At 35.7% G+C, this 25,352-nt stretch overlaps 1 protein-coding gene across 1 annotated transcript in view; it reads left to right on the top strand.

Annotated features, from left to right (window-relative positions):
• SRCIN1 (SRC kinase signaling inhibitor 1) overlaps window positions 1-25,352 on the top strand; it is a gene marked incomplete at its 3' end in the record, with an annotated part of 177,730 nt that overhangs the window by 150,228 nt on the left and 2,150 nt on the right. Inside the window, exons 15-19 of the mRNA XM_081932097.1 lie at window positions 378-636; window positions 1,476-1,630; window positions 1,759-1,911; window positions 21,138-21,278; window positions 24,774-24,815. Of these exons, the coding sequence (XP_081788223.1) occupies window positions 378-636; window positions 1,476-1,630; window positions 1,759-1,911; window positions 21,138-21,278; window positions 24,774-24,815 (750 nt within the window). The remainder of the gene's footprint in view (window positions 1-377; window positions 637-1,475; window positions 1,631-1,758; window positions 1,912-21,137; window positions 21,279-24,773; window positions 24,816-25,352) is intronic.

The raw sequence follows: 25,352 nt of genomic DNA, 5'->3' as shown, positions 1-25,352 counted from the left end.
ACCTGGCCCCTCAGTCCTCTCCCCTCCTAGGAGTCTCCACATGGCCCATTTTGGATGCGAGGTAAGTGCGGAGACTCGGGGAGGGGGGGAAATAGGCCTCCTGGAAGTTCTGTTTCCAGAGGCCTTGGGAGCCCAGGGGAGGAAGTTTCACCCCCCCCCAATTGGCTCAAGAAAGCCTCCAGAGCCTGAGGAAGGTGAAAATGCCCCCCCCTGTGGTACAGGAGGCCGACTAGACCACGTCCACCATGGCCACACCCACCCAGCAACCAGGCAGAGAACTCGTTGCTGAAATTTTTGAAGCCCACCCCTGTAATAGAAGCCAACTGAACAGTATTGTACAGAAGCCGCATTGTAGTTAATACAAACCTATTTTACAGGCTGCAGAACGAGACTGGGAGGAAAAACGTGCAGCCTTGACCCAATACAGTGCTAAAGACATTAACCGGCTTCTGGAAGAGACCCAAGCTGAGCTGATGAAAGCCATCCCTGATTTGGAGTTTGCGGCCAAGCACAAGCAGTCTTCCAGCTGTGGTGGCAGTGGAAGCATTGCCTCCACCCCAGAGCACAAGCCTACCAAACCCCAGCATGCACAAAAGACCACAACCAAAATGGACCCCAATGGTCGCCGGGGATCGGGTAAGACAGACACAAAATTGGGTACAGCTTGTAAGGAGAGGACCAAGCAGGATTGCCACACATCGAGGAGTGGGTTTGACCTGTTGCTTCCTGGACTGACAAATAATGTGTTATTTAAAATAGAAACTGAGTCACAACTGAAACAGACAGAGAGACAGACAGTGGAAAATTACAAGAAACACACATGCCTTTTGGCTAATTCTTGACAGTATTTTAGAGACAATATGGGGGATTTGGTGTAAGGGCCACTGTAGAAAATTTAATTAAGTAATCACACATTTATGCAGTAACCACACATTTACAAACATGGTTGAAGGCCTATCTTATAATACCTGTAGAAAAACTTGGATAGTCCTTTGAGAAATAGTTTATTTTAACCAGTATTTTATTTATCAGCAACAGAAAAACATGTTGCAGATTTAATTATGAGGAAAGTGTAACCTCAGCTGAATTGTCTCATGTTCTAATATCATTGTTACAACACTGGCAGCCTCATGTAATTCATCAGAAAAGGAATCCATGTAGTTGGTTTAATTAATTGGAATTTCGGAAAATGATTTGTTTTAACTTTTTGCAGGAAGGGATTGAATATTCCTCTTCCCCTTAAAACCTAAGGGGAAAACTTAAGAGGAAGGCGAAAGAGAATATATACTTTTCCCATTTTTTTAAATGTTCCAAATTGCCACTTTTAATGTTTCTCTCCTTAGTTTTAAATTGTTCCTTTAAAAAATGGTCTAACTATTAGCCATGGTATTTGAATTTATTAGTTTGTCAAACATGTAGGTATAAATATAAACATGGATTCATTCTAATTCATTCTAATAATATTATCATTGTAGATGAGCTGACGGTGCCCAGATATCGTACAGAGAAGCCCTCCAAATCTCCCCCTCCTCCCCCACCCCGGCGAAGCTTTCCATCTTCTCATGGGCTGACAACCACCCGCACAGGAGAGGTGATCATCACCAGCAAAAAAGAATCCAGTTTCATGAAGGTACACAGACCATTTTTCCCAATGAAGAAATATGGACCAGTAAAACCAAAGAGGATCCAGTGGTTTAGCTTTGTTCTTTCTTCCCATTAACACGTTTTTGTTTTGTTTTTTGCTTTTTATGATATCAGAAAGCTGAATCAGAAGAGCTGGAAACCCAAAAGCCTCAAGTGAAACTGAGAAGAACCGTATCTGAGGTTGCTAGGCCTGCTTCAACACCCCCCATCATTGCTTCTGCCATCAAAGATGACGATGAGGAGGATAGGATCATTGCTGAGCTTGAGGTAGGATGGGAAAAGGGCATTAGACTAAAAGTAAGGTCTGAGGTTCTAGAGTTTTGCAAAGAAACAATTTTAACATTCAACAAATTCTGAGAAAAATCTCGCCAGACTGGAAATTTGCAAAGGAGAGATTCATTATGCAGATAACTTTATGACTTAATCTCAGCAAATATATATTCTTCACCTAAATATAGTCTTGATTGCTAGAGATTGTACTCCTCTGCTGTTGAATCTTTGATCAGGTACAAGACTCCCAAATCTTCATACTTTGGAACAAGCTCAAAACATTCTCTATTGAGCAATTATATGGTTATTATTTTATTATTTATTTAAGTTGCTATTGTAGGAATCTTTCATAAGTGTTTATTGAATCTGCCTGTATTTGTGTCACCAGACAATAAGAACTGGACAATAAGAGCCAAGTCACTACATATGGCATGCTGGTGTGTGGTCTGGTTTGCACATTATATTAACACAAATTCTCTGTAACTGCAGTTTATGGATTTGGAATGCAGATGCAGACGGGAAAGGAGAATTTATCTTTTTTCCATGTGGGTTTCATTTTGATGCTCCAAATTGCCCCCTCCAGTATTTCTCTCCTGCAGTTTCAAATATTTGTTTACTCTTACAACTTCATTTTTCAGGTTATTATCAGATATCGCAACTAGGTTTTATTAATACATTTATTAATATAGATAGATTTATGAGTACTCACAGACACTCATGAACAATGTTCCCTCTAGGTTTTTTTTCCAGTGTGTATGGAAAAGTATAGTGTTTGAGCGGCACATTTTCATCCCTGAGTACCTGAATTTTTTTTAAGCCATAATTGCCATCAGAGCAGATGTTGGGGAGGGGGGCAAGGAGGAAAAGGGTGCCCTCCCTCTCCCTCAGACCCCCAGGAAGGAAGGAAGGGAGAGGGAAAGGAAAGGAAATGGAAAAGAAGAAAAGGAAAGGAAAAGAGAAAGGAAAGGAAAAAGGAAAGGAAATGGAAAAGAAGAAAAGGAAAAAGGGAAGGAAAGGAGAAAGGAAAAGAGAAAGGAAAAGGAAAAAGAAAAGGAAAAAGAAAGGAAGATAGAAGAAGGACAGAAAGGGAAAGGAAAGAGTGGAATGGATTGGTACTGCTCAAAAATCAAGGCTCAAGATCCCGTGGACCCCTTTGCTCAGGCAGTCCAACTCCACGCTGCTTCCTTCTCTCTGCAAAGTGAAGAGATCGCAGAAAGACTGCCGAGTCCAGAACGGGGCTTCAGACAATGCAATGACTGAGAAACCCCAGATGTGCAGAGAAATGCAGGCTACAACCAGCGAATCACGTTTTCCCAGGAACCGACGAAGCCCCAGAGGACCAATGGGAATTCTCCCTTCTGCAACATCATCGGTCTCCGGGCAGAGTCTTCCTTGATTTCACCAATCACCAGATGGAGGAGAGAATTCGGTGCAGAGAGAGAGAAGGGAGGGAGGGGGGATATTTTCAGTCATATTTTAAGACATTAAAAAACACTGTGCGGCAGTTTGAAACTTCTGCACAGTGTTTTCTTGTTACATGCGTGGCCGCGCGGCCGTGCAGCCGCGCAGCCACGCAGCTTAGCGGGAACATTGCTCATGAATACATTGCTTATGCTGGTCTAAGACTGACTGACTGATACATTTCAACATTGACATAGGTTGTGAAGCATTATATAAATCTGTTATAATATCATTATACAATAAGACAGACTTTCTCAGCCCGATGCCTTAAGTGGTCCCTAACCTTTCCAAATAGGCACAAGTATGGGTGTGTGAGTGGCAGGCGCACAAATGCATACACCGCTCCATTTGTGCAAGAGGTGAGCACAGTCACAGTCAGGTACGCCCCTCCACTTGTACAAATTGAACTTTGTGTGCAAGTGAAGAGTGCTCTCTGCTCACATGAATGAATGCACACACTTGCCCCCCGCTTGTGTGAGCGGACCTTCACACACATGCATTTTTCCGCTACTTATGCAAATGAGCCTTCATGTGCACACATTTGCCTATCTTTCCCACAGTCCAGGTTAAAACAGGCCTCAGCCTGGTAGTGGGCCACAGCCCGACTGTTGGGGACCCCTTCCTTAAGGTATGTTGCTCTTCAACTTGCCATGGCCAGTGACTGTATAGAATTGGTGAAAAAAAGAGTGGATTTCCAATACATATGAAGGACATCAGATTAGGAAAGGCTTCAGTAAAGCGTCCGTCCTGATCAAGCAATGAATACCTTGCTGATTTTTCAATTGTTTACCTAAAGCCCGTTTGTATACTAATATAGTTTACTAGAGTATATAACCAAGGAATTCCTGATCAGGAATTACTGATGTTTTCAACAATATCTCTCTGTTGAAAACTCAGTTTTATTTAAGTCCTCTGTACTAGTTTGAGAATGTCTCCCAACAAGTATTGTGTTGATTTTTGTAATTTTCATATACAAATACTTATAAAAGATTTCATCAAACTCAGATTTATTTATATACTATAGTATTACACCAAACTAACAAAATTGCACACATGTAACTATCATATAGTTATTTTAAGATAAATTTTAAAAGGTGATGAGAATGTCTGGAAAATACAGTATACCATTTACAAAATAACTTTAAAAAAATATTAAATTATTGAAAGTACTTTACCTTCCTTTATTGTCTCAAAAATTAATCCAGATGTTTATAAGCATCATATATAAGAAATCCATCACTGTAGATATAATACGTAGTTTTTAATATAATAGTTTTTTTAAGCTAAAACTCAGTTTACTGAACTTGCAGACGAGATATTTGGTACAATATTAATAGTTCTATTTCAGAAGCACAATGCTTATTGGGACCAAATATTTATCAAAGCCATTGACTTAATATTCAGTGGGTGTGTATAATGAGTTAGTGGTTGTTTAACATCCTTTTCTAGGGATTTAACTAGCCATTTCTTCTTTTTTATAAAAAATATATGCAAAAATACAAATTTGAACAAATACTTCTCCAGGGTCTACTACAACTATATAACCTAATCCCAATAAAATAAATACCACAATATCTACTGTATCATCTGCTTACCACCTAAATAGTGATGCATTCAAGAAAGGGACCACTTAACAGGTGTGTGTAAGTTATTGTAAGGTAATGCTGTTCACCTCATTTAAAAATTATGTATCTGTCATAGTTATTAATTTAGCAAAGAATGAGATATCAGGAAATAATCTGCCTGCCACCTTCACCCCCAACCCAATCCTGCAAAAAAGGCAAACACACTTTCTGTACCAAGAAGGAAGAATAATTAAATTATGTTGGAAAAAAGTTTTGAAAAATTGAATATTTACTAGTTGACAAAAGTGGCCCTGTGGGTTCCAAATCCAGTAGTGAAATCTGAGTAGAGGATAGTACATTTTACAAAGGAGTTTAATTATAAGAATTATAAAACCCAAGATTTATAAGATCCAAAGAATTGTCCAGGTACTCCAGTTATTATATGATTGAATGACTTGAAATACAACACTGAAAATGGAGATAATGTAGAGTAGTTTAATACAGATCAGCTTGAATTAAATATGGGACTAAAAACAGTATGCAAAGAAATAGTTCAATTTTGTGGGCAACTGAATAATAGAAAGTATTCTGCTTAGATGATTCTGAATGTTAGTTTTAAAATATTAGCCAATGTGTCTAATCTATTAGCTACATGTGACCATTAGCACTATATGTACTTTTGGAGATTATATATATATATATATATATATATATATATATATATATATATATATATATATATATATATATATATATATATATATATATATATATATATATAATATGCATATATATATATATATATAATATGCATATATATATATATATATATATATATATATATATATATATATATATATATATATATATATATATATATATATATATATATATATATATATATATATATATATATATATATATATATATATATATATATATTTGTTTTTGTAGATTTTCACGGGTGTAGGTATGCTGGTTTTGTTGTATTCAGGTCTTTTCCCGTGTAAGATTGAGATTGTCTTTGCAACGTTTCGGCAAGATCTCACCTGCCATCTTCGGGCTTGGGCTTAAAATGGGAACGGAGCTGCCGTCTTTCTGTAAATCTTGGTGGGAGGGGATGGGGTGCTGGCTTTGTTTCAGTAAGTGGAATGATTGGTTGTGTGGTTGTATCATGATTGGTAGATTGGTGCTGATTGGTGCTGGCTGTGTGTGCATTGTTGTTTTGTATTGTAACGGCTTGGGTGGTGGGTGGTGTTCGTTTATTGGCTAGGGCTGGTTTCCAGATGTTTGGTAGGCGGGAGGTATCATCACATTTATTCATGTTGTGGGGGTGTTTCTCTATTTCAATGGCTTCCATAATTATTCTCTTGTTGAGGTGTTCTGTTTTGGAGATTAATCTGGCTCCTTCATGAAATCATGAATAAATGTGATGATACCTCCCACCTACCAAACATCTGGAAACCAGCCCTAGCCAATAAACGAACACCACCCACCACCCAAGCCGTTACAATACAAAACAACAATGCACACACAGCCAGCACCAATCAGCACCAATCTACCAATCATGATACAACCACACAACCAATCATTCCACTTACTGAAACAAAGCCAGCACCCCATCCCCTCCCACCAAGATTTACAGAAAGACGGCAGCTCAGTTCCCATTTTAAGCCCAAGCTTGAAGATGGCAGGTGAGATCTTGTCGAAATGTTGCAAAGACAATTTCAATCTTACATGGGAAAAGACCCGAATACAACAAAACCAACATACATACATACATACATACATACATACATACATACATACATATGCTGGTTTTGTTGTATTCGGGTCTTTTCCCGTGTAAGATTGAAATATATATATATATACACACAAAATGCATCACTATGATGCATTATTTGCATGGTTCTTTTGCAGAATAATGAATAATGACAAAATTCAGGCTTCCATTGCATAAAAGGTGACAATAAAAAATAAGAAAGCTGAAAGCAATGATAAATCAGGGAAATTTATCTTCTGTTCAGTTCTATAAATAAGTTAAATCTAAGAAAAACAAAAAATAAGAGATTGTGTCAGATCTTAGAGGATTTTTAAAGTGTTAAAAATATTCATTGTAGGTAGATTTTCGGCAGGCCATGGTAGAGATGAATGAGTAGAATATTTCTATGTACAAAAATAGTGTTTTTTCTGAATATGGTGGAGCACCACTTGAGCACCATAGGAATTGTCAAATTTGCCATCAGTCAATTGCAGAAGGTGGTTTTACTTGGAACTGCTTCCATCCTGCAATGATATCTGTAACATCATCAAACATCCAGATTTGCCTATCCCTGGTCTTGGTAAGAACTTGATAGGTAGTCAAAAATGCCAAATCCAGACTGAACATCTGACTGACTGTGTCAATAATAATAATAATAATAATAATAATAATAATAATAATAATAATAATAATAATAATAATAATAATAATAATAATAGCCAATGGTATTTGTGATGCATTTTTGAGTGTTCAGTTGACTGAGTTTCATGTTTAATGAAAAAAGTATATATTTATAATAATAATCAGTGAAGGCTTACTGATTACTGGAAAGAGCAAATTGGTCTACAAGAAAGACCAAATGAAGAACAGAATGGAACCATGGAAAGACAAAGCAATACATGGCCAGTACTTTTTAAAAAAATAGCAGGGAAAGCAGATTATAAAAAATAATTTTATATTGCAGGTTCATTAATATTAATGGCTTTTGAAACAGTTTTAGAATTAAATAACATTTTTATTGGCTGTAAAAAAGAAATATAGAATTGCCAAAAGTATAGATTTGTTGGGAGCTTTTAGCCTGAAATAAACCTTTTGCCATGTCTACTCAAACATTATTTTAAAATCAGTGGGCTAACCACTGTAAAAATTTGAGCCTTAACCTAAGTGTATTTCAGCTACAGATTGGAGAAACAAGTTGTTATTCACCAATTTCCATAACATTAAAAAATACATGCCGTTGTTTATTGTTGTATTTCCTTTCTAAAGGTCATGCATAAATGTGCTTTAAATTCAGGCAGAAGTCCTCATAATTTCATTATATATCGTGTAAACTCTGATTATAGATATACTTTAAACAGCTACATTGAAGTAGTTGAAACAGACAATGTAACTAAGCCTCATGGTTGGATTATTGGTTCTCAGGTTTGGAGTTCTTCTCTTCTTCAAAACTCTATTTTAGGTTTAATTTGATAAATGTTCTTCCTTGAACCAGAATTAGCAATCCACGTTATTTTGCTTTTTCTATGTAAAAAACAACCACCTTCCATGTTCTGACTTCCTCAGGTATTTCAGAGAAGCTCTTCATTTATTCCTAAATTTCGTTGCGACCAACCTGTGCCAACCACAGACATGTGGCCCAATGGGGCCACCGTAACCACCAAAGGATGGAAGGTAACAGCTGTTGTTCAGATGGATTACAACTCCTTTCTTCTTTCCTTCTGACTGGTTACCCACTCTCTAACAGGGGTCCAATTCTTGTCTACAGCCTTTATTAATTCATCTTCTTCTTTCTTTCTATACATTAATCAACTAATGGCCTTTATGCTATCTTATCATTCTACTGACACAAAGTGGTGTGAATTATGTTGATACAAAATTGAAAACCTGCAGGGTACTAAAATATTGAACTGTTTACAGGGGTACAAAAACTACTTGGGGAACTGGACATGAGAACAATTTGCCATATTTGCTTCTTATTTATGAACTATATCTCACTCTTTTGTACTGAATTATATTTCTTTGCTCTTATAAATAAGAAAGGTACTCTGATCAAAGTCATACCATTTAGTAAGCCTGTGTACTAATTCCCATACTTGATAGTGCATTTATTCTGAACTCGGAATTGCTTTAACTCAACTATTGTCATCTTAGTTATGAGTTAACAACTTATTTTATCATCTTTGGAAATAAAAATATTATTATAGTTTAAAAATAATGAGCCACTTCATTGAATCCAAAAAATAAGTGATTTCTATTCATATGCATCAGTCTCACTGTTAGGTTTAAAAAATGCTATTTATGCCTCTTGCCTAACTTCCAAACACACCTGAGATACTACTGATAAAATGATATGGAGGTAAATTGGTCAATTTACAATATGGGCTTCATTGGTATTCAGAGTACTTTCGTTTGGGTTTCTGAATATTTTCCCCAGATCCCATCGACTGTGGCCATGATAGATTGTATCTCTCACCTGTTATATGTATGAGTTACCTATTCCATAGTTACTGGGGGAGTTGGGGTGGGGTGGGAGTCTGATGTTTGTTTAAAATCAGTGGGCTAAACCACTGTAAAAATTTGAGCCTTAACCTAAGAGGATTTCAGCTACAGATTGGAGAAACAAGTTGTTATTCATCAATTTCCATAAAAATGCTATTTCTGCCTCTTGCCTAACTTCCAAACACACCTGAGATACTACTGATAAAATGATATGGAGGTAAATTGGTCAATTTACAATATGGGCTTCATTGGTATTCAGAGTACTTTCGTTTGGGTTTCTGAATATTTTCCCCAGATCCCATCGACTGTGGCCATGATAGATTGTGTCTCTCACCTGTTATATGTATGAGTTACCTATTTCATAGTTGCTGGGGGGGGGGGGTTGGGGGGGATGGGAGTCTGATGTTTGTTTAGGTCAAGCTGAGCCTGGATTGTTATAGACCAATCAGTGCAAGGTAGACATCTGACAGTTCAATGAACTCCATGGGAAATAAAGTTTGTCTATTCTCTTTGAAATATTACCAAGAATATTCCATGGCTTCAAGGGGAAGTCATGATATAAAACTTACATATATACATAATAAAGTATGTAATTTGTTATTATGTATTTCTCAGCAACAGAAGGGAGGTCTGTTAAGGATCTTGCTTTATTTGTTTGCTTGTCTTGGGTTAATAAATCTTGAACTTGCTACCTTCCACTGATGTTAATGGAAGTCTTCAACTACAGCAGTGTGAATGATGATTAGGGTCTCAAGGAAGGCTGGAGGGGAAACAGAAAAAGCTAAAAATTATTCTGTCATGTAATTTCAGTTCTGAGTCTCACTCCCACGCCCACACATTTTTAAAATTTGCAATAAACATGTTTCAGCCTTAACATTAACCATACACCTTATTTGTTCCCAGGTTTAACACTTGGATGTGAGAATCAGGCATTAAAACAAAGAAAGAAAAAAGGAACAATAACTGACAAGATGATTGCCTTGTTGTGTTTCATTTTGGAATAAGTAATTATAAGAGGGGGGAAGATTTGATTAAGGAAGGACTTTAAAATGGGGAACAGAAAGCATTTACAGAATTAAACTCCATGATGCATTGTAAATCTTACAATGAAAGGAAAACCTGGAAAACTATCCCAATTAAATGTGTCTTCTGTCTGATGCTTATCCTAGGAAACTTGAAATGAATATATTGAAAATCAGGATAGGTCATTTGTTCTTCTTTCCTGGTATCAGTTTCTTATTTCTCTCATTGGGAAACATTAATATGAATAAATTAAATATGATAAATTAAAACCTGTTTCTTATGTGGACAGTTGGATATTATATAATATAGAGATGCAATCCCAAAATGAAAATCCTTTATTTATGATAACTCTTTTCTTGGAGCATATATTTAAATACAAGATTTGATTAATGAGCCAATATAATAACATTAGCTTTAGTGCCATATTGTTTCCAATAATGCATAATTGCTGTAATTCATACTTAGTTTCTGAATTCTGCCCTTTCAGTTTTCAAAATATAATTATACTTAGCAAGTGTCTTGCCAAATCTACTTGTTTCTGATCTGGCTAAACTATAACATTGTTTTAATTCTGATAGCCGTTGCTCAGCTTGCTAATTTTCTTCCTTAGCTTTTTCTTTTTAACATCCTAAATACTCATTCTAAAGACTGCATGGTTCTTTGTCATTTTCCTACAATTCCATAGCAAATGTCAAAGATGGTGAACCTCCAGTCCATATGCTGAATCTGGAATGTTAGTTGCCTCCATCTGGTTTTCAGGACTTAAGAATAATTCTTTCTCAGAAGCACTGAAGAACTATCATTTATATTATAGATGTTGATACCATTTAGAAGCTGTGCTTTGTTAGGGCTTTTGCTATCTCAACTCTTTTCCAAAAGGAAGTCCTGAAAGTTATTGAAGCCAATTCTCATAGCCTAGTGGGCATACAAACAATAAGTTTACTCAGGACACCTTAAAGTGGCTTATGCCTACTTATTAATATTTATTATTGTTACTGAGTTTTGTTTTGGGAAAATTAGGTTTTCAGGTTTGGCTTCATTATAAATGGATTACCTACTCCCCTCCGACCCCCACCTCTGTTTTTTTCCCTATCTAGGGGCCTTCCAGATACATTGGACTGTAGCTGGGGAAGGCTGGTCCACTTCATATTTTCATAATTTGATTTATATTAAAAATAAGGTTACTTTTCTAATCACCTGATGTTCATTATGAGACAATTACATGTTTTTCATAGCATATGAGGCTATCCTTCACATACAAACATTGTAGATGATTATTTGCAGGCGTAGCTACGGGGTGAAATGCTACTGGTTCGGTTTGCCCAAAACAGTAGTTAAACCAGTAGTAAAAAATGCTACCAGTTCAGGCAAACTGATATTTCCGACGATCAGCTGGGATGATGATCAGCTGTGACGTGTGATTTATATTAGCTAGAATCGACAGATTTCCTGCTTTCTAGCTAATCTAAATTGCATGGCACAGCGGATTCCCCCCCCCCCCTTCACTGTTCTATTTACCTTTGCAGACTCGGAAAGCTTCAAAATGTTCCTTTTTTAGCACTGGGTGGGCGCGCCTGAGGTGCACATGCACACAAAGCACGTGCTCGGTAGCATACTTACCAAACTGGTAGCAGACGTCAGAAGATTACGCCACTGCATTGCTGTAACACAATTTGAAGATGCCAGATATGCTGCCTTACAAGTCCAATTTCACTAGGTCTTATAGCATAATATTTTTAAGTGTTTTTCAGAGGATACCTAGAATGTGCTTGGTATCTTAAATACATTATTCCTAGAGACCTCAGTTGACTCTAGCTTTTCAGCACTTCCCTCACTTTCGTAGGAGGATGGGTTATCTCTACTTAGTTAAGGGGATTATATAACATTGCAAACATGTGTGTAGTTTGATAATAACATGAGTGAAGCTTTCCTGAAAAGATGACTTGTGATCTGGGCCAATTTTGAAATATTCTGGGCAATAGAACAATTAGTCTAAATTCTAAGGGCATGAAATAGATTAAATGAATTTTTTATACAAATCTATTTTAGTATTCAAACCCGTAAATTTATATGGGTGCCATATACATTTAATAATTAAATAAATAATTCATTTTATAATTTGGAATTATAAATAGAATTCATTTCTTATATTGTGGATGTCTTCATCTTCTGAGGATTCTTAAGATATCTTGGTTTTGAGAATGAAAGTCTTCTTCTTGCAGGTGACCCTAACTCTCCCTTGCCTAATTTTTCTAAGGAAAAAAAATGTCTTCATTTTATACCCAAGGGAAAGTTGAGGGAAACAATTCAAACCATTCATCTGCCATAAATAAATTATTTATTGCATCATCTGTTAATTAAATTAGTCATTTCAATTTACAGTTACAGATTTGCTGGTGGATAATAAAATATAAATTTAAAAAGGGAGAAATTCCAAGTGAGAAAATTGTCTAAAGCCAAACAAAAATATAGTATTGAAACTGGAAGTATAAATGTACACAGAAGGAAGAGTGTTTATTTTCTGCCTCTGGATTTTATCTATAAACTAATAGAGATTAGGATCAAATAAAAAATACGTAGAACAATCCAAAGAACTAAATGGGAAAATCCCCATCTATGTATGACCATGCTTCGTTTTATAGTAAGGAAAAGTGTATGTCTACATTATCTTTGGATTCTTCTCTTATTGTATCTCTTATGATATATTTGCTCATGTAAAGGTGAGGAAAAAGTATTTGGCTTCAACAAAATGGCTGCTGAAAATTCCAGGTCCTTAATTGATGGCATATTCAAATGCTCTTTTGCCCTTTTCATGGAAGGATGACACAACAGAAGATCTCTTTTTGCTGTAATTTTTGTTGACTCCTTTTTATTGGAAGGTTGAGGATGTGGAGAAAGCAATCTAACATTCTAGCTGCATTTTCTATTAATAGACTATTCTACCAGTCTTCATATAGCTGGGCCAAACTTCAATGTCCCAAGTGTCCATGCACTACAATTCAGGTAAGCCTGCAAATTGTAAAGCAGGAGGACATAGCCCAAGAAAATGCTGCAATTCAAGAAATAAGAGTTACCATAGAATCTTTTCCCACTTGTTATACCACAAACATACCCTAGTAATTTCCCCCAGCTCTTTATTTATCAGGTAAGGCTTCTTCGTTCCCAAATTTAAGAAATTTTATTCCTGAAAGTTCCTAAAAACTTTCCCCTCTTATGCCTATTTTTTATGGAGAAAGTAATCTTAGGAAGGAAAGAATTTGGAACCTAGCTTAACCTTGGAGAAATTAAAATAGGAGAGCCACTTTGATTTTCCACATTGACATTTGCTTATGAAAGCTGCTCTTATCTATGTTATTAAACCCCCTGTTAATTATGAGAGGACAAACACCATCTAAGGAAAGCTTCCATCTTTGGCTAGCTGAGATAGGTAGGTAGGTAGGTAGGTAGGTAGGTAGGTAGGTAGGTAGATAGGTAGATAGGTAGATAGGTAGATAGATGATAGATAGATAGATAGATAGATGATAGATAGATAGATAGATAGATAGATAGATAGATAGATAGATAGATAGATAGATAGATAGATAGATAGATAGTGTGTGTATGTACTATATAGTTGATTATTTCTTTCCTGGAAGTAAGTTGTTTATAAAATAGTTGAATAGGCCACAAAAGGGGCCTATTCATGGCGTGTGCTGCATGCATGCATTACTTTCTCCTCCCTGATTCAATGCCAATTTTGATGTGGCTTTAACAAAGAGTTTCATAAATTCATAAATAGCAGGCTGTGAGAGTCAAGAATGAGCAAAGTAAGCTTGTCAACTTTAAAAAAAGTTGGTGAAACCAGAGAAAGTGACAATTCATAAAAATTCTTTTTCCTCAATCTGGGCATCTTCCAAATGTACAGACTCTCCAGTCAGCATAGAGATGGTTGGGAAGCTACCTAGAGTTATTTCTTTGTCTCTGCTCCTCAGTTATTCCCAATATTTAACCCATATTGTGTATTACTTGTTTGGGTATGACTTGTAATGAGAGATGTTGATCTGCCATTATCCCAAGTTTTTAGGACCACAGGATACCAACTATCTAAGATAAAGGAATGGTCTATGTGGGCAAACCATTAACCCCACACTATTAAAATAATTAGATTATTGAACAGAGAAATTTCCTGATTTGCACACTGCTTAAATACTCCTGTCTCAATAATTCTGTATAATTTTTTTCCTAAGAGTTAGGACTCTCTGTGGCCTCTTTTGGTAATAATTCCCATTTTCCTCTTATTTTTCCTTCTATATGAGTATCCAAATTTTCTAAATCTAAGCCACAAGCAGGCTTGAAGTTTCCTTCTGTATGAGTATCCAAATTTCCTAAATTTAAGCCACAAACAGGCTTGGAGTTATGCAGTCCTATTACTGAAGCATTGAGGGGCAGTTGGGACTCTGGATGGATTACAGACAAATGAAAAAGAAACAAAGGGCCTTGTTGGAAAAGCTGAGCAACAGTGAGAAGAAAGTGAAATGTTTGGTTCACTCATCATTTGATGTGTAGTAAGGCCATCATATATTCATTCTTTGTCTGCAGAACAGGAAGTTGGGATGGGGTGGCTCTAAACAACTACATATTTTGGTACTTTTGTGTAATTGGTTAGGGGAATGGGAAGTATAATACACGAAGCGTCAAAACATCTCTGGAGGATAAAGTTATTCAACTGGAAAGCAATATCATATAGTTGTGAATGCTGGGGTCAACCAAGCAAAGAATCTACCAACATTTGCTAAAGGGGCTGGGGTCCATACATGAGACAAACAGCTGTGTCATCCTATCAAATGTCATACTTGGTGATAAGACTTTTTCTTCATCCACAGAAGAAGGTGAAGTACTCATGGGGTTGGATAACAAACATGGCACTACAGAACTAAAAAGCAAAGAAGACAGAACTCAGAAGATATACTTTCAGTTTTGAGAAACCTTTAATGAAGATTGAAAACAGATGCTTAGAGGTAACCAGGCTGATGTTTCGAATAGTATTTTCCCTTAGAAAATCTACAATCCCTTGGGAATCAAATACCTGCTAAATATGAGAAATTGTTTAGGCAGCAATACCAGAATTCTACGGAAGAGGATGATATTTTAAGAGAAGATCAGTAAAGGAATCTGGATGAAAAATAAAAGGTGTGTGCTACTGTTGATGTCATGACTATAAGAATCCAAGACATTTGAAAAAGACACTTGCCAAAAGCTGGACATCCTAGAAGAGACCATCAATGACTATCGATGTAATTTAGCTGCCAGGCATCTATTGACCTAATATTTCTGGACAGTTAAAATCCAAAGATTAAAAAATAGAGAAGGAAAGGAAGGCATGAATGTGCCCAGAAGTAGCATTACTGTTGACAGGGATGTGAAGTTAGAATGCAAGGTTCAAAACAGTGCAAATGCCAATGACAGCCCTCCTAATTCTTCTCCAATCATCTCGAAGCCTCTTTTACTATCCAAGTCTCAGTTTCTGTTGAAAAGGTTAACTTGTTTGATGTTCCTCTTGATCTGCTCCTCCTCTCGATTCTTCTTGAAAGTGTCATTTACTGTCTGTCCTCTCAAGATTTCATTTGTTTAAAAGAGAAAAGGTATGAAACCACCAGTTGCTGGGACTCTGTAAAATGGGACTTCAGTCTCACTTGAAAAGTCAAATGAACTGTTTTAACTTCATTATCTGTTCTTTCTTTTTATAAAAATAGTTTTGGTGTTCTTTAAGTTTATTGCTGTTTCTTTAATACTGTTGTAACTACCACATTCTGCTTCCTGTTTGTACTAACTTTTCTCATCTCCATCAAATCTATCTCTAAAATGTATTAAGGACTGCCTCTTCATAGAAATGAAGGGAGCTTTCTTGAGTTTTCATTTTGAACAGATCTGAACTACAAATTTAAACTACTTAGCACAGCTCGGTTGTTCAGCAACTGTAGTTCACTGTCAATCATGGGAAAATAGAGGGTTTTTTTGGGGGGGGGAATTCCTTGAATATCTAATGCAAAATTCTTAGCAACCCATGACCACCATTAGAAAATAAAAATAATAGCTTGAAATGATACGATGGGGATAAACAGTGAAAATAATTTTAGATGAGTTTAAATGGATAGTGTCATTGTCCCTTTACGAAATACCACCGTTTGTCCATCTACTTTCTCTCCAATTCTTTCAGCTAATAGCCATACTCTATATTTTAATCTATTTATTTCATTAATAGATAGGGAGAAGGGGGATGTTGTGCCGTATAGAACTAGAAGATTAGATTTGTATTTAATGTATTTCTCTTACCAAATCCCAGAAAAGAGTTAGGTTTGTGAACCAACCCAAAATCTTTTCCTTTTAGTTACCAGGAAGTCAAGGGACACAATTTGATAAAAATGGACTTGGCTTTCTTAATTAAAGTATGTGAATTTGTTTTAGGAGTGAAACATGAAAACTTTCTGAATTCACTCTCCATTCCAAATATAGCAGAGAGGACAAATCTCTCTGTATGCCATTGCAGATTATTTATTTATTTTCCAAGATTGGGAGGTTTTATGGACTTCTTACATGTCTATAAAATGAGAACATTTTGCGATTTGAACTGGTAAAAAATAAATCAAATACACAAGAAGCTGCACCAAACAATATTCAATCCTGGTGGATGAAAACAAGCCTCTTCTTTTTTTATTTCTGAAATGCAGTTAAAAATACCTTTTCTTATAAAGCCAACCAGCATAGAACTGTACATGTATTAGCTATAGCTACAGTATTAATTTCTCTTCCAATTGTTTCAAAAAGAGCTAGGAAGGTATGTTGTCTTCTGATTTGGAATTCTAGAACTACTAAAGGAATTAGGCTATGTAATAAAATGAAAGGTTGACAATGTCAGTTTAGACAGAATTGTAAATATAAAATGCTGCCCTCCTCCTACATTCTTCTCTTTCCTTCCCTTTGAAATTGGGAAGAGAAAGCACTTTAAAACAAATTTTCTCAGTTATGTGAAAATATATATATATTTTTCTCTTTTGCATAAGCTGGAAGGGTCTCGTTTTTTCATACTACTTCAGGTTTAAAGGCCTGCTTTGGTCTCCCTTTAAAAAGAAATCTTCCCCACCCATATTTATCTGCACACTGGGAAAATAGGCAGTAGGTTTATTGCACAGAAGGTTAGATTTTCCATGAATTTTCAAATCAGCAGTGATAAAGATCCAATCTTCTACATGCTACATTAATCAGCAAAACTCTATGAAATTGGAAGAAAGGCGGCAGCTGGAAGCAGTGGAGGTGCTGGGCTTTTCCCCAGTTTTGTTACTTAAATATAATTATGTCTTTTTGTTTACTTAACTTTAATTATGACAGGTTCTAGTTAGTTTCTTAAAAGAAGATCTTAGACACAATCTCCATTTTATTACATTTTTTCCAAACTACAGAAATAAATAACTGAGAACAAAGTCCTTAATTTGATAAGCATCCTCCATTATTTTAGGATAATATTTGGCAACTAAAGTTTATTTCAGATATCTGGGTGCTTCATGATGAAGGTTTCATTCATTGTGCTTCTCAGACATATAGTCATCTTCTGTTTTTAACTCTGCTTCCTGCATTTTCCTCTGTATTATTCCCCCTCCCCCATGCCAAAAATTAAATATGTGAAGACAATGATTATAATTCTCCTATAATCTTCTTGTTCTATGACAAAATTTGAGTTAGAACTATAGCATTTTTAAATGTTGCAGTACCCAGGAACCTAAATTAATCACAAATTGTGATCGATTAGCAAGTTAAACATTCTCAATCCTGTTAATAAAATGTGAGAGATGATTTTTTTTTATGATTGCCTGATTTTTTTTTATAGCTATGAGCTTTAAAGAGCTTAATTTTATTTGTTGGGGTAAAGATATTTACAGTTGTTTTATTATTTTCAAGTAGTATATATTACATATGCATGTGCTCACATTCACATACAGCTTTTTATCAAAGGAACAATTTTGAAGAAATTGTTCAAAAATGATAACCTCCATAAAACATGCAAATCAAGAATATTTTTATAATTTGGTTGACAGCCTTTAGGCATACAAAGACCTATGCATTCGGATTTAATCCTCTGGAAATTCTGACCCATCTCTGAATGTAGATTGCAAAATTTCATGAACATTCCCTAAGAACTAGAAAGTTGTGAAAATAGAAAAAAATGAAACCTAATATTTTTAGGTTTCTGGTATCTGCATGTAAATATATACTGACATGAATATCAACATATTGAAATAAAGTTTATGTTCAAGCTTGTTGAAATTCAAACTTGTGAATTGTACAATGAAGCCAAGTTGTCTTGACAATGATTTCAGGCAAGGATTTGCACATAACTGATAATTTTGTTAAATTTGGGGAAGAGAATTAAAATATATAGATAACATTAGTACTCCAAATCTGCCTAATATGTGATGGGAATAAAACACAGGAAGTCTCTGTGTCTCTTCTCTCATATAGCCACTATATTAATTCAGAAGGTAAGTGTATCAAACTCTCTTAGTCTTCCTGTCCTTAGATATTCATAAAGCATTTGACAGAGTAAAAGATACATTTTTTAAAAGTTGTTACTGGAAATGGGATTCCTAGATTTAATCATCTACTTTCATCCAGCACAAGCAGTAATTAGCATCAATAAAATCAAAATAGCAGTTTTCTCAAGAATCCAAGTTCAGTATAAAAATTGCATACAATTTCGTGGATCTGTCCGTAAATTGTTGGTGCATTTTTTGTAATCCGCATGGAGAAATCATAGAATTAGAAGGGACCATTTATGTCACTGAATTAGTTCCCTGCTCATAGTATTTGTGATTGTTGGTTGTTTAACCTGTGAACAAATCTATTGACAGGGAACACAATTAACTCCTGGTAAATTATTCTACTGTCAACATTACTTTTAAGGATTTTTTTAGAGTGTGTGTTCTCACACCCAATTTGTATCACCCTAAAATATTTCCTTCCACTTTTTTAATCTTGCTGAGAAAATAATATAAACTGATAAAAATATTAAAAATAGGAAGATCCAGAACATAACTTTGTTTCATCATAGTACATGTTTGTCTTTAATTTGATGAAGAGTGTTTAAGTGTTCATTAAACACCACTTTCAAGCTAGCTTTGCAGCAGTTTAATTGTCATGCCCATATATATCAAATTTATTAATCAGAATAACGGGGTATTTTGAAAAATGCCTAGTTGAAATCAAAATGTATTATGTTCTCAATATCCTCATCTATTAAGGTTGTATTCCCATCTATTAAGGTTAATCATGCAAAACCACTAGAAAAACTCATGCTGACTTCTGATGATTGCCTCATCTTTTTCAAAGCACATGCAAATACTTAAAATTTTCCTAAGTGTTAATGTTAAACTGACTGTTCAATAGTTCCTGGATCCATTAATGTTCCTAGAACTTCCTTTCTCCTCCCATACTATGTAAACGCTCATTGAAACTATTGGTTAATACCTGGGATGGTGCTGATCTGATTGCAGTTTTAAATTTAGTCATAGACAGATGTATCCTGAAAATGTTTTCATCATCATCATGTTTCAGCCCCTTTCCTTTATCCATTTTATATTTATATTACTTATATTATTATTGGAGAAGATCGAATCAAAGTGTTAGCAGCATTGCCCATGTCTGTGTGTTTGTGTGTACAATCTGTTAGCATTTTGCCCTTTTCACTGTTCAGTTAATATCCTGGCTATTTTGTTTTGAACAAGAAACTATTTTATAGTGTGGGTATCTCAGGTCATTCCACGCTTTACTTTTTAGGCATTAACTCTACAGCTCTGTCAGTATCCTTCCTAAATGTGGTTCTCATTGCTTTCAGATCTTCACTAAGCTTTTTATGTAGACTGGTTTCTTCTTCCTCATTGGAATTGGTATAGGTAGAACATTCCTACTTTTTCTGTGTATTTGAATAGATAAATTATGAAGTGATGTGAGCCTTTATCAATACTTCGGCTAAAATTGTAATTATTTTGGCACTGCTTTAAATTATTATTTTTTAAAAGTTGTATTACAGTGTTAAAAGATTTTTGACACTTTTAAAACTATTATTTAAGTTGTTTGAGGTGAAGGATAAGACATATTTATTATTACATTTTTGAGCATAAATTATCTATCTACAGGAACTGCTTTACATCTTACCTATGCTAGATCTGCTACATTAAGTTGTATGAAGAAACCCATATGCTAAAAATAAAACCCTTTATCTCATTCCTACGTTATCCCTCTGTTATTTTCTGTTATTCAATTAACTTCTCTATTTCTTTGTTCAACTCTTCTTGTTCCCCAAACGTCTCGTGCATTTTCAGACTGGCAAAGGAAGTTGGGGTGAACAGAGTAAGGACTCATTTTAAAAACTTGTACAAAACTCTCATTCTGTAATTTCCTGAGCCTATGGCATCACTATCTGTCTGTTCTTTGACAGGCTGATCAAAGAACGTGATGTGTTTGGTAGTGTAATATGATATGTTTGAATACTGATGGAACATGGTTTTACATTTAAAAACTATTGAACTTTCTTGCGCCACAACACAATAAAATTGAAACAGATAAGGTTGCAAGAAATACTTGTCCTGATGAGAATTCAAAGGAAAAAAATAGTCCTTTTGTGCATTTTGGGTCAAAATTATCAGACAGATAGTAATTGAACAGTTAGAATGCTTGGGGATATTTCATGACATCCTAGCAATTCAATTTACTGGTGGATAGAGGCATTTGCTTTTGGCAGGAAACACAGCTGCCAATTCACACTATGTCATCACAACTGCAGAACCAAAGTCAATCCCTTAAACTATTAATTGTGTCAGTTTTCAACATCCTTGTTTCTTAATCTATCCCCAACAATATCACTTAATCTGTTATTTCCCCAGAGTGGTGGCGGTGTCTCGATTCCAGCCATGAAGATGGTCAATCCAGCATCACGACTAAAGCAAACCCAGCAAGGCACCCCAGACAAAAGCAAACACATAAAGCAACGCATGGAATACATGCGCATCCAGGGACAACAGCAGGTAGTTTATTTGTAGGCCACTTTGTCATTATTCTGGGGGAGCATGGAGACAGGTTAGCAACTCTTCATTTTGGCAGTTGTAGGGTGGGGGGAGTTGTTCCCAGGAAAATAGTCCTGTCTCTGAGGCTTTGGGTGGGTATGAAGAGAGGCACATTTGCATCCATTTTGAATGTAGATCCTTAATAGCCCTTTAGATTTGGAATGTGGTTTTAAAATTGTATTGATCTTTATCCTAACTGAGGTAAAGTACACAATGATTTATAGACTGGAATTTCAAAATGAAGGGATATTATTTATTTATTTATTAACAGTGACAGTGGAAATTGAGATTATTCCATTCTCTGCAGGTATATGTACACCAAACACTAGAGCACAATCATTTTTCCAGATCTACTGTTATCTCAAAATAGGCCACGCCTTTCACCCAGGTTTTCACCCACCCCTTTCTCTCAGTTGTTAAGGACCGTCCGCATGCATCTTCCAGAAGAGTCACCCAGATTTCAGACATTAGCTTGAATTTACCCTTTCGGAATGCCTGGCACATTATAATAACCCAAATATAGAGATGTCATAAGAGGTGCTATTGAAAAAAAAACTTTCTGCAAAAGTTATAAAAAGATCAGTTCACAGTAACTCTGCAATACTTTTTGAAGGCAAAAAGCAGAAAAAAGTTAGAGCAATTACGATGGTTGCATTATAATGGCTTGAGGAAAAACAATCAAAATCAATCAAAAATATTAAACGAGAAATTTAAAATAAATCCTCTGAATAATTAAAAAGAACCATCAAATAGAAGTTAATATCTCTTTTTGTTTAATGTAAATTATGTTTACTACCTATACATTTGAATACAGTTATTTTATAATTCATTTTGCTGAATTAATAATAAGACTTTTGGGAGGCAATATAAAAATGAATGAGTTGGTCCCTGAAAGTTGCAAGTTGTGGCAATCTTTTTTTAAAGAGATCAATAAAAATCCCCATGGACTCTAAGCTTATTGTGCCAAGCATTAATATTTCATAGATGCTGCAGTTTCTATGCAGGTGGTATTTTTCCCCATTGACTTGGAGGTAAAACTTTAATACTTATCTTAGTTATTTATTTTCATCTGGATTGGTTCCCTTGAGCATGAATTGATATTTATTTTATTTTAATGATCTCGTCCATCAAAACAGCTTTCTCAGGATAACATAATAACATCACAATTTAAAATTTGTAAAAATAAATAATGATCCATTTGTTATTTCCAATGGAGAACTCAAACATTTTCCCATGGACATATGTGCCATTTATTTAATGAATTTGAAGGAACTTAAACTAAAATTCAAAATCCACTGGCCCCTTTATCCATTAAAATTTTTATAGTTCAACCTGTTAGTAAGAACGGGTTTGCTTGTTTTTTGCTCAGATTAATTTTTAAATCCTCCCTCCCCCCCATCTTGTCCTTTGAACATACCTCAGGTCATAAGAGCACTCACTGGATGGTTTGGTTGCTCTGCTGCTCTGAAGATCTCTTTAGCATTTAAATAACAGTATTTCAAATGTGTCTAAACAGGTAGAGCAGAGTTGTATCCGATGTCCATAAAGGGCCTGCTGAGGCTGTATCTTTCTTCCTCAGCTCCCTTTCAATGCCTCCTGGTCCTGCAGACTTCCTCATGAGGAGCTGCCTTTCAAAATACAATCATCAATCTCTTCATCTTTTCTTTTTCTGGAAACTCTGCTGGTCTGACTCATCACCCATAAATTCCCAGTCTATGCTATACCTAATGATTAACATGGATTGAGAAATGATGGAAGAATGTCTAAATCTGATAAGGTGTTGTCTCGTTGAGCACTTTGCCCAAGAAATGGATATTGGCCACAGATTGTAATGATTCAGTCCTTCTATATTCTACAACTGTTCTTCATTTTTCCTCCTCTAATGAGCTAGAACTACTCTTGCACACACACAAAAGAGAAATAGCTAATCTCATGGGTCAATTTGAGGAGCCCTAACATGTAGAGTGTGCCATGATGAATACATCAATCATACCTCAATGATCTACTGGGTGTTCTTTTAGATTTCTGACTAGGATCAAACTCAAAATGCTGTGGACAGTTTTATATGTTTTATAGTGCTTTGCCTTGTCTGTGTAGAAAGGCCTGAAAAACAGGACTGGAAAATTGCAAGCTCTCATCCAAGAAAGGTAGACAAAGCAATAAACATGCCTGTTGCATAGCATCCCAATAAGTTTAATTAGTCAAAACAGCCTTCTCTAGATTTCAGCAGTGGAAAGTCAAATTATATGGAACTGTCATCAGCATTTAGGCAAGGGTTAAAGTTACTTTCTGGCTGGATGGGCAGATTGGCTCCCAGTACATTTTCTGGAATTCAAGTTATATCAGCAGTCTCTTCGCTCTTCAAAGCGGTGCCCCCGTCCCTCCACCCATTTAAAACCCAGTCATATAGCCCTATCCCAGCATTCCTTTTCTTTCTCTGGCCATACAGTTCTTTGTTTGTGAATATGCCTGGATGGAGAATGAGGTAGGCAAGCAATCTAAACATCAGACTGTTAAAGTATGACAAATGGTATTTTTATGAGAATATTTTAGTGTTGGTACTGTTCTTATCATGATTCTGTCTTTCCCATAGCTACAAACATTGACAGTATATTACATGCCTTTATAACAGCTGTATAAAATTGTTTACAATGAAAATAGCAGCTGTTATGTGAATTATCCAGTCTGCAGCTGCATATAGTTTTAATTATTCTATATTAATGCCCTGCTTTCACAACTACATAGGCAACATAGGAGGTTTCATTTTCCTCCCAGTAGAGGTAATCACAATGAAAATTCTTCCCCAGCAACACAATTAGAAATAAGAAAACCAAACCTTCCATTTACAGCATTAACGATTTGATTTTCCCACATCTAAATGCAGCACACAAGGGGTTTTTATTGGGATTGCAGTTGGGAAGTTAAAGTCCTCTTTTATTTGACATTGATTCCTGGCAAGACCATGGATACATCCATATAATTTCATTGGCAACAATATAGTACAGAAGTGATTCATCACTGTCTTTTTTCAAGATTTTTTTAATTCTTCCCAGTCTAAGATTTAAACTCTTGCCAGTTTTATGATTCTGATGGAAGAGGGCTAAATTTTATACATTTCCAAATGAAAATCCAATGCACCTAGTGGATATAACTTTTATGCAGACAGTTCTGTTCAGCACTAAGTTGAGCCTTTCCTATCTGAGCATAAACTAATTGACTGCAATATTTAACAGTTATAATCATGCAATGCACAGGGACAGTTCCTGATTTATCATTCTCTGGAAAATGAAGGAATTACAAACACAATACAATTTTTCTACTTTATTGGTATCACTATTCACTATTTATCCAAACTTCTTGCCATCCTACTGGTCTAAGTGCATTAGTAATGGTTAGGGACTTAATGGTGTAGTCAGCTGGGTTGACATGCTTCTGTGTTCTTGCTGATGCTGACAGTGTACCCAGTGGCTTGCCAACTTTCTGAGGCCACAAAGCAAGGTAACAACCGGCATTTTTCCATTCCTTAAGCACAACGTGTCTACCTGTTTCCCCATCCCCCTTTGTTCCCGGAGACCTGACTTTCCTTTCCATAAATCCTTTTCCCTTTTTGGTCCCTAAGCACTTTTGATTTGCTGATGCTTTCTCCAAAATTCACTCCTGCTTCTGTTTTCTTTTCCTGTCATATGTGAGTAGATCAAAGACCATGGACACTTGCTTTCCCATGTGCTCAATATCTCCCTAAATGACTCTCCGTTTTGCTCATTTGGCAATATATAAATAAGTTCTCCCCTCTTACTCTAAACGTGGGAGAATAAATGGCTGGTGGTGCATTTGGCTGTCTTCTTTTGACCTTTTGAAATGTTTTGCATTTTGTTTCTAGATGTATTAAAAGTAAAAATGCCCAGGCAACATTCTAGAAGTTGTAGTCTCAATGTATCTGGAGGATATCAGACTGGGGAAACATGGTTTATTATGAGATATACATTATGAGCAAAATGAGTCTAAAACCCCTCCTTCATCACTGTTCTCTGCATA

The sequence above is a fragment of the Natrix helvetica genome, assembly GCF_964273705.1.
Source record: "Natrix helvetica genome assembly, chromosome: Z".
NCBI classification, from domain to species: domain Eukaryota; kingdom Metazoa; phylum Chordata; class Lepidosauria; order Squamata; family Natricidae; genus Natrix; species Natrix helvetica.
Note: the sequence above shows the minus strand (reverse complement) of the source record. Positions and strands in the feature narration are given on the sequence as shown.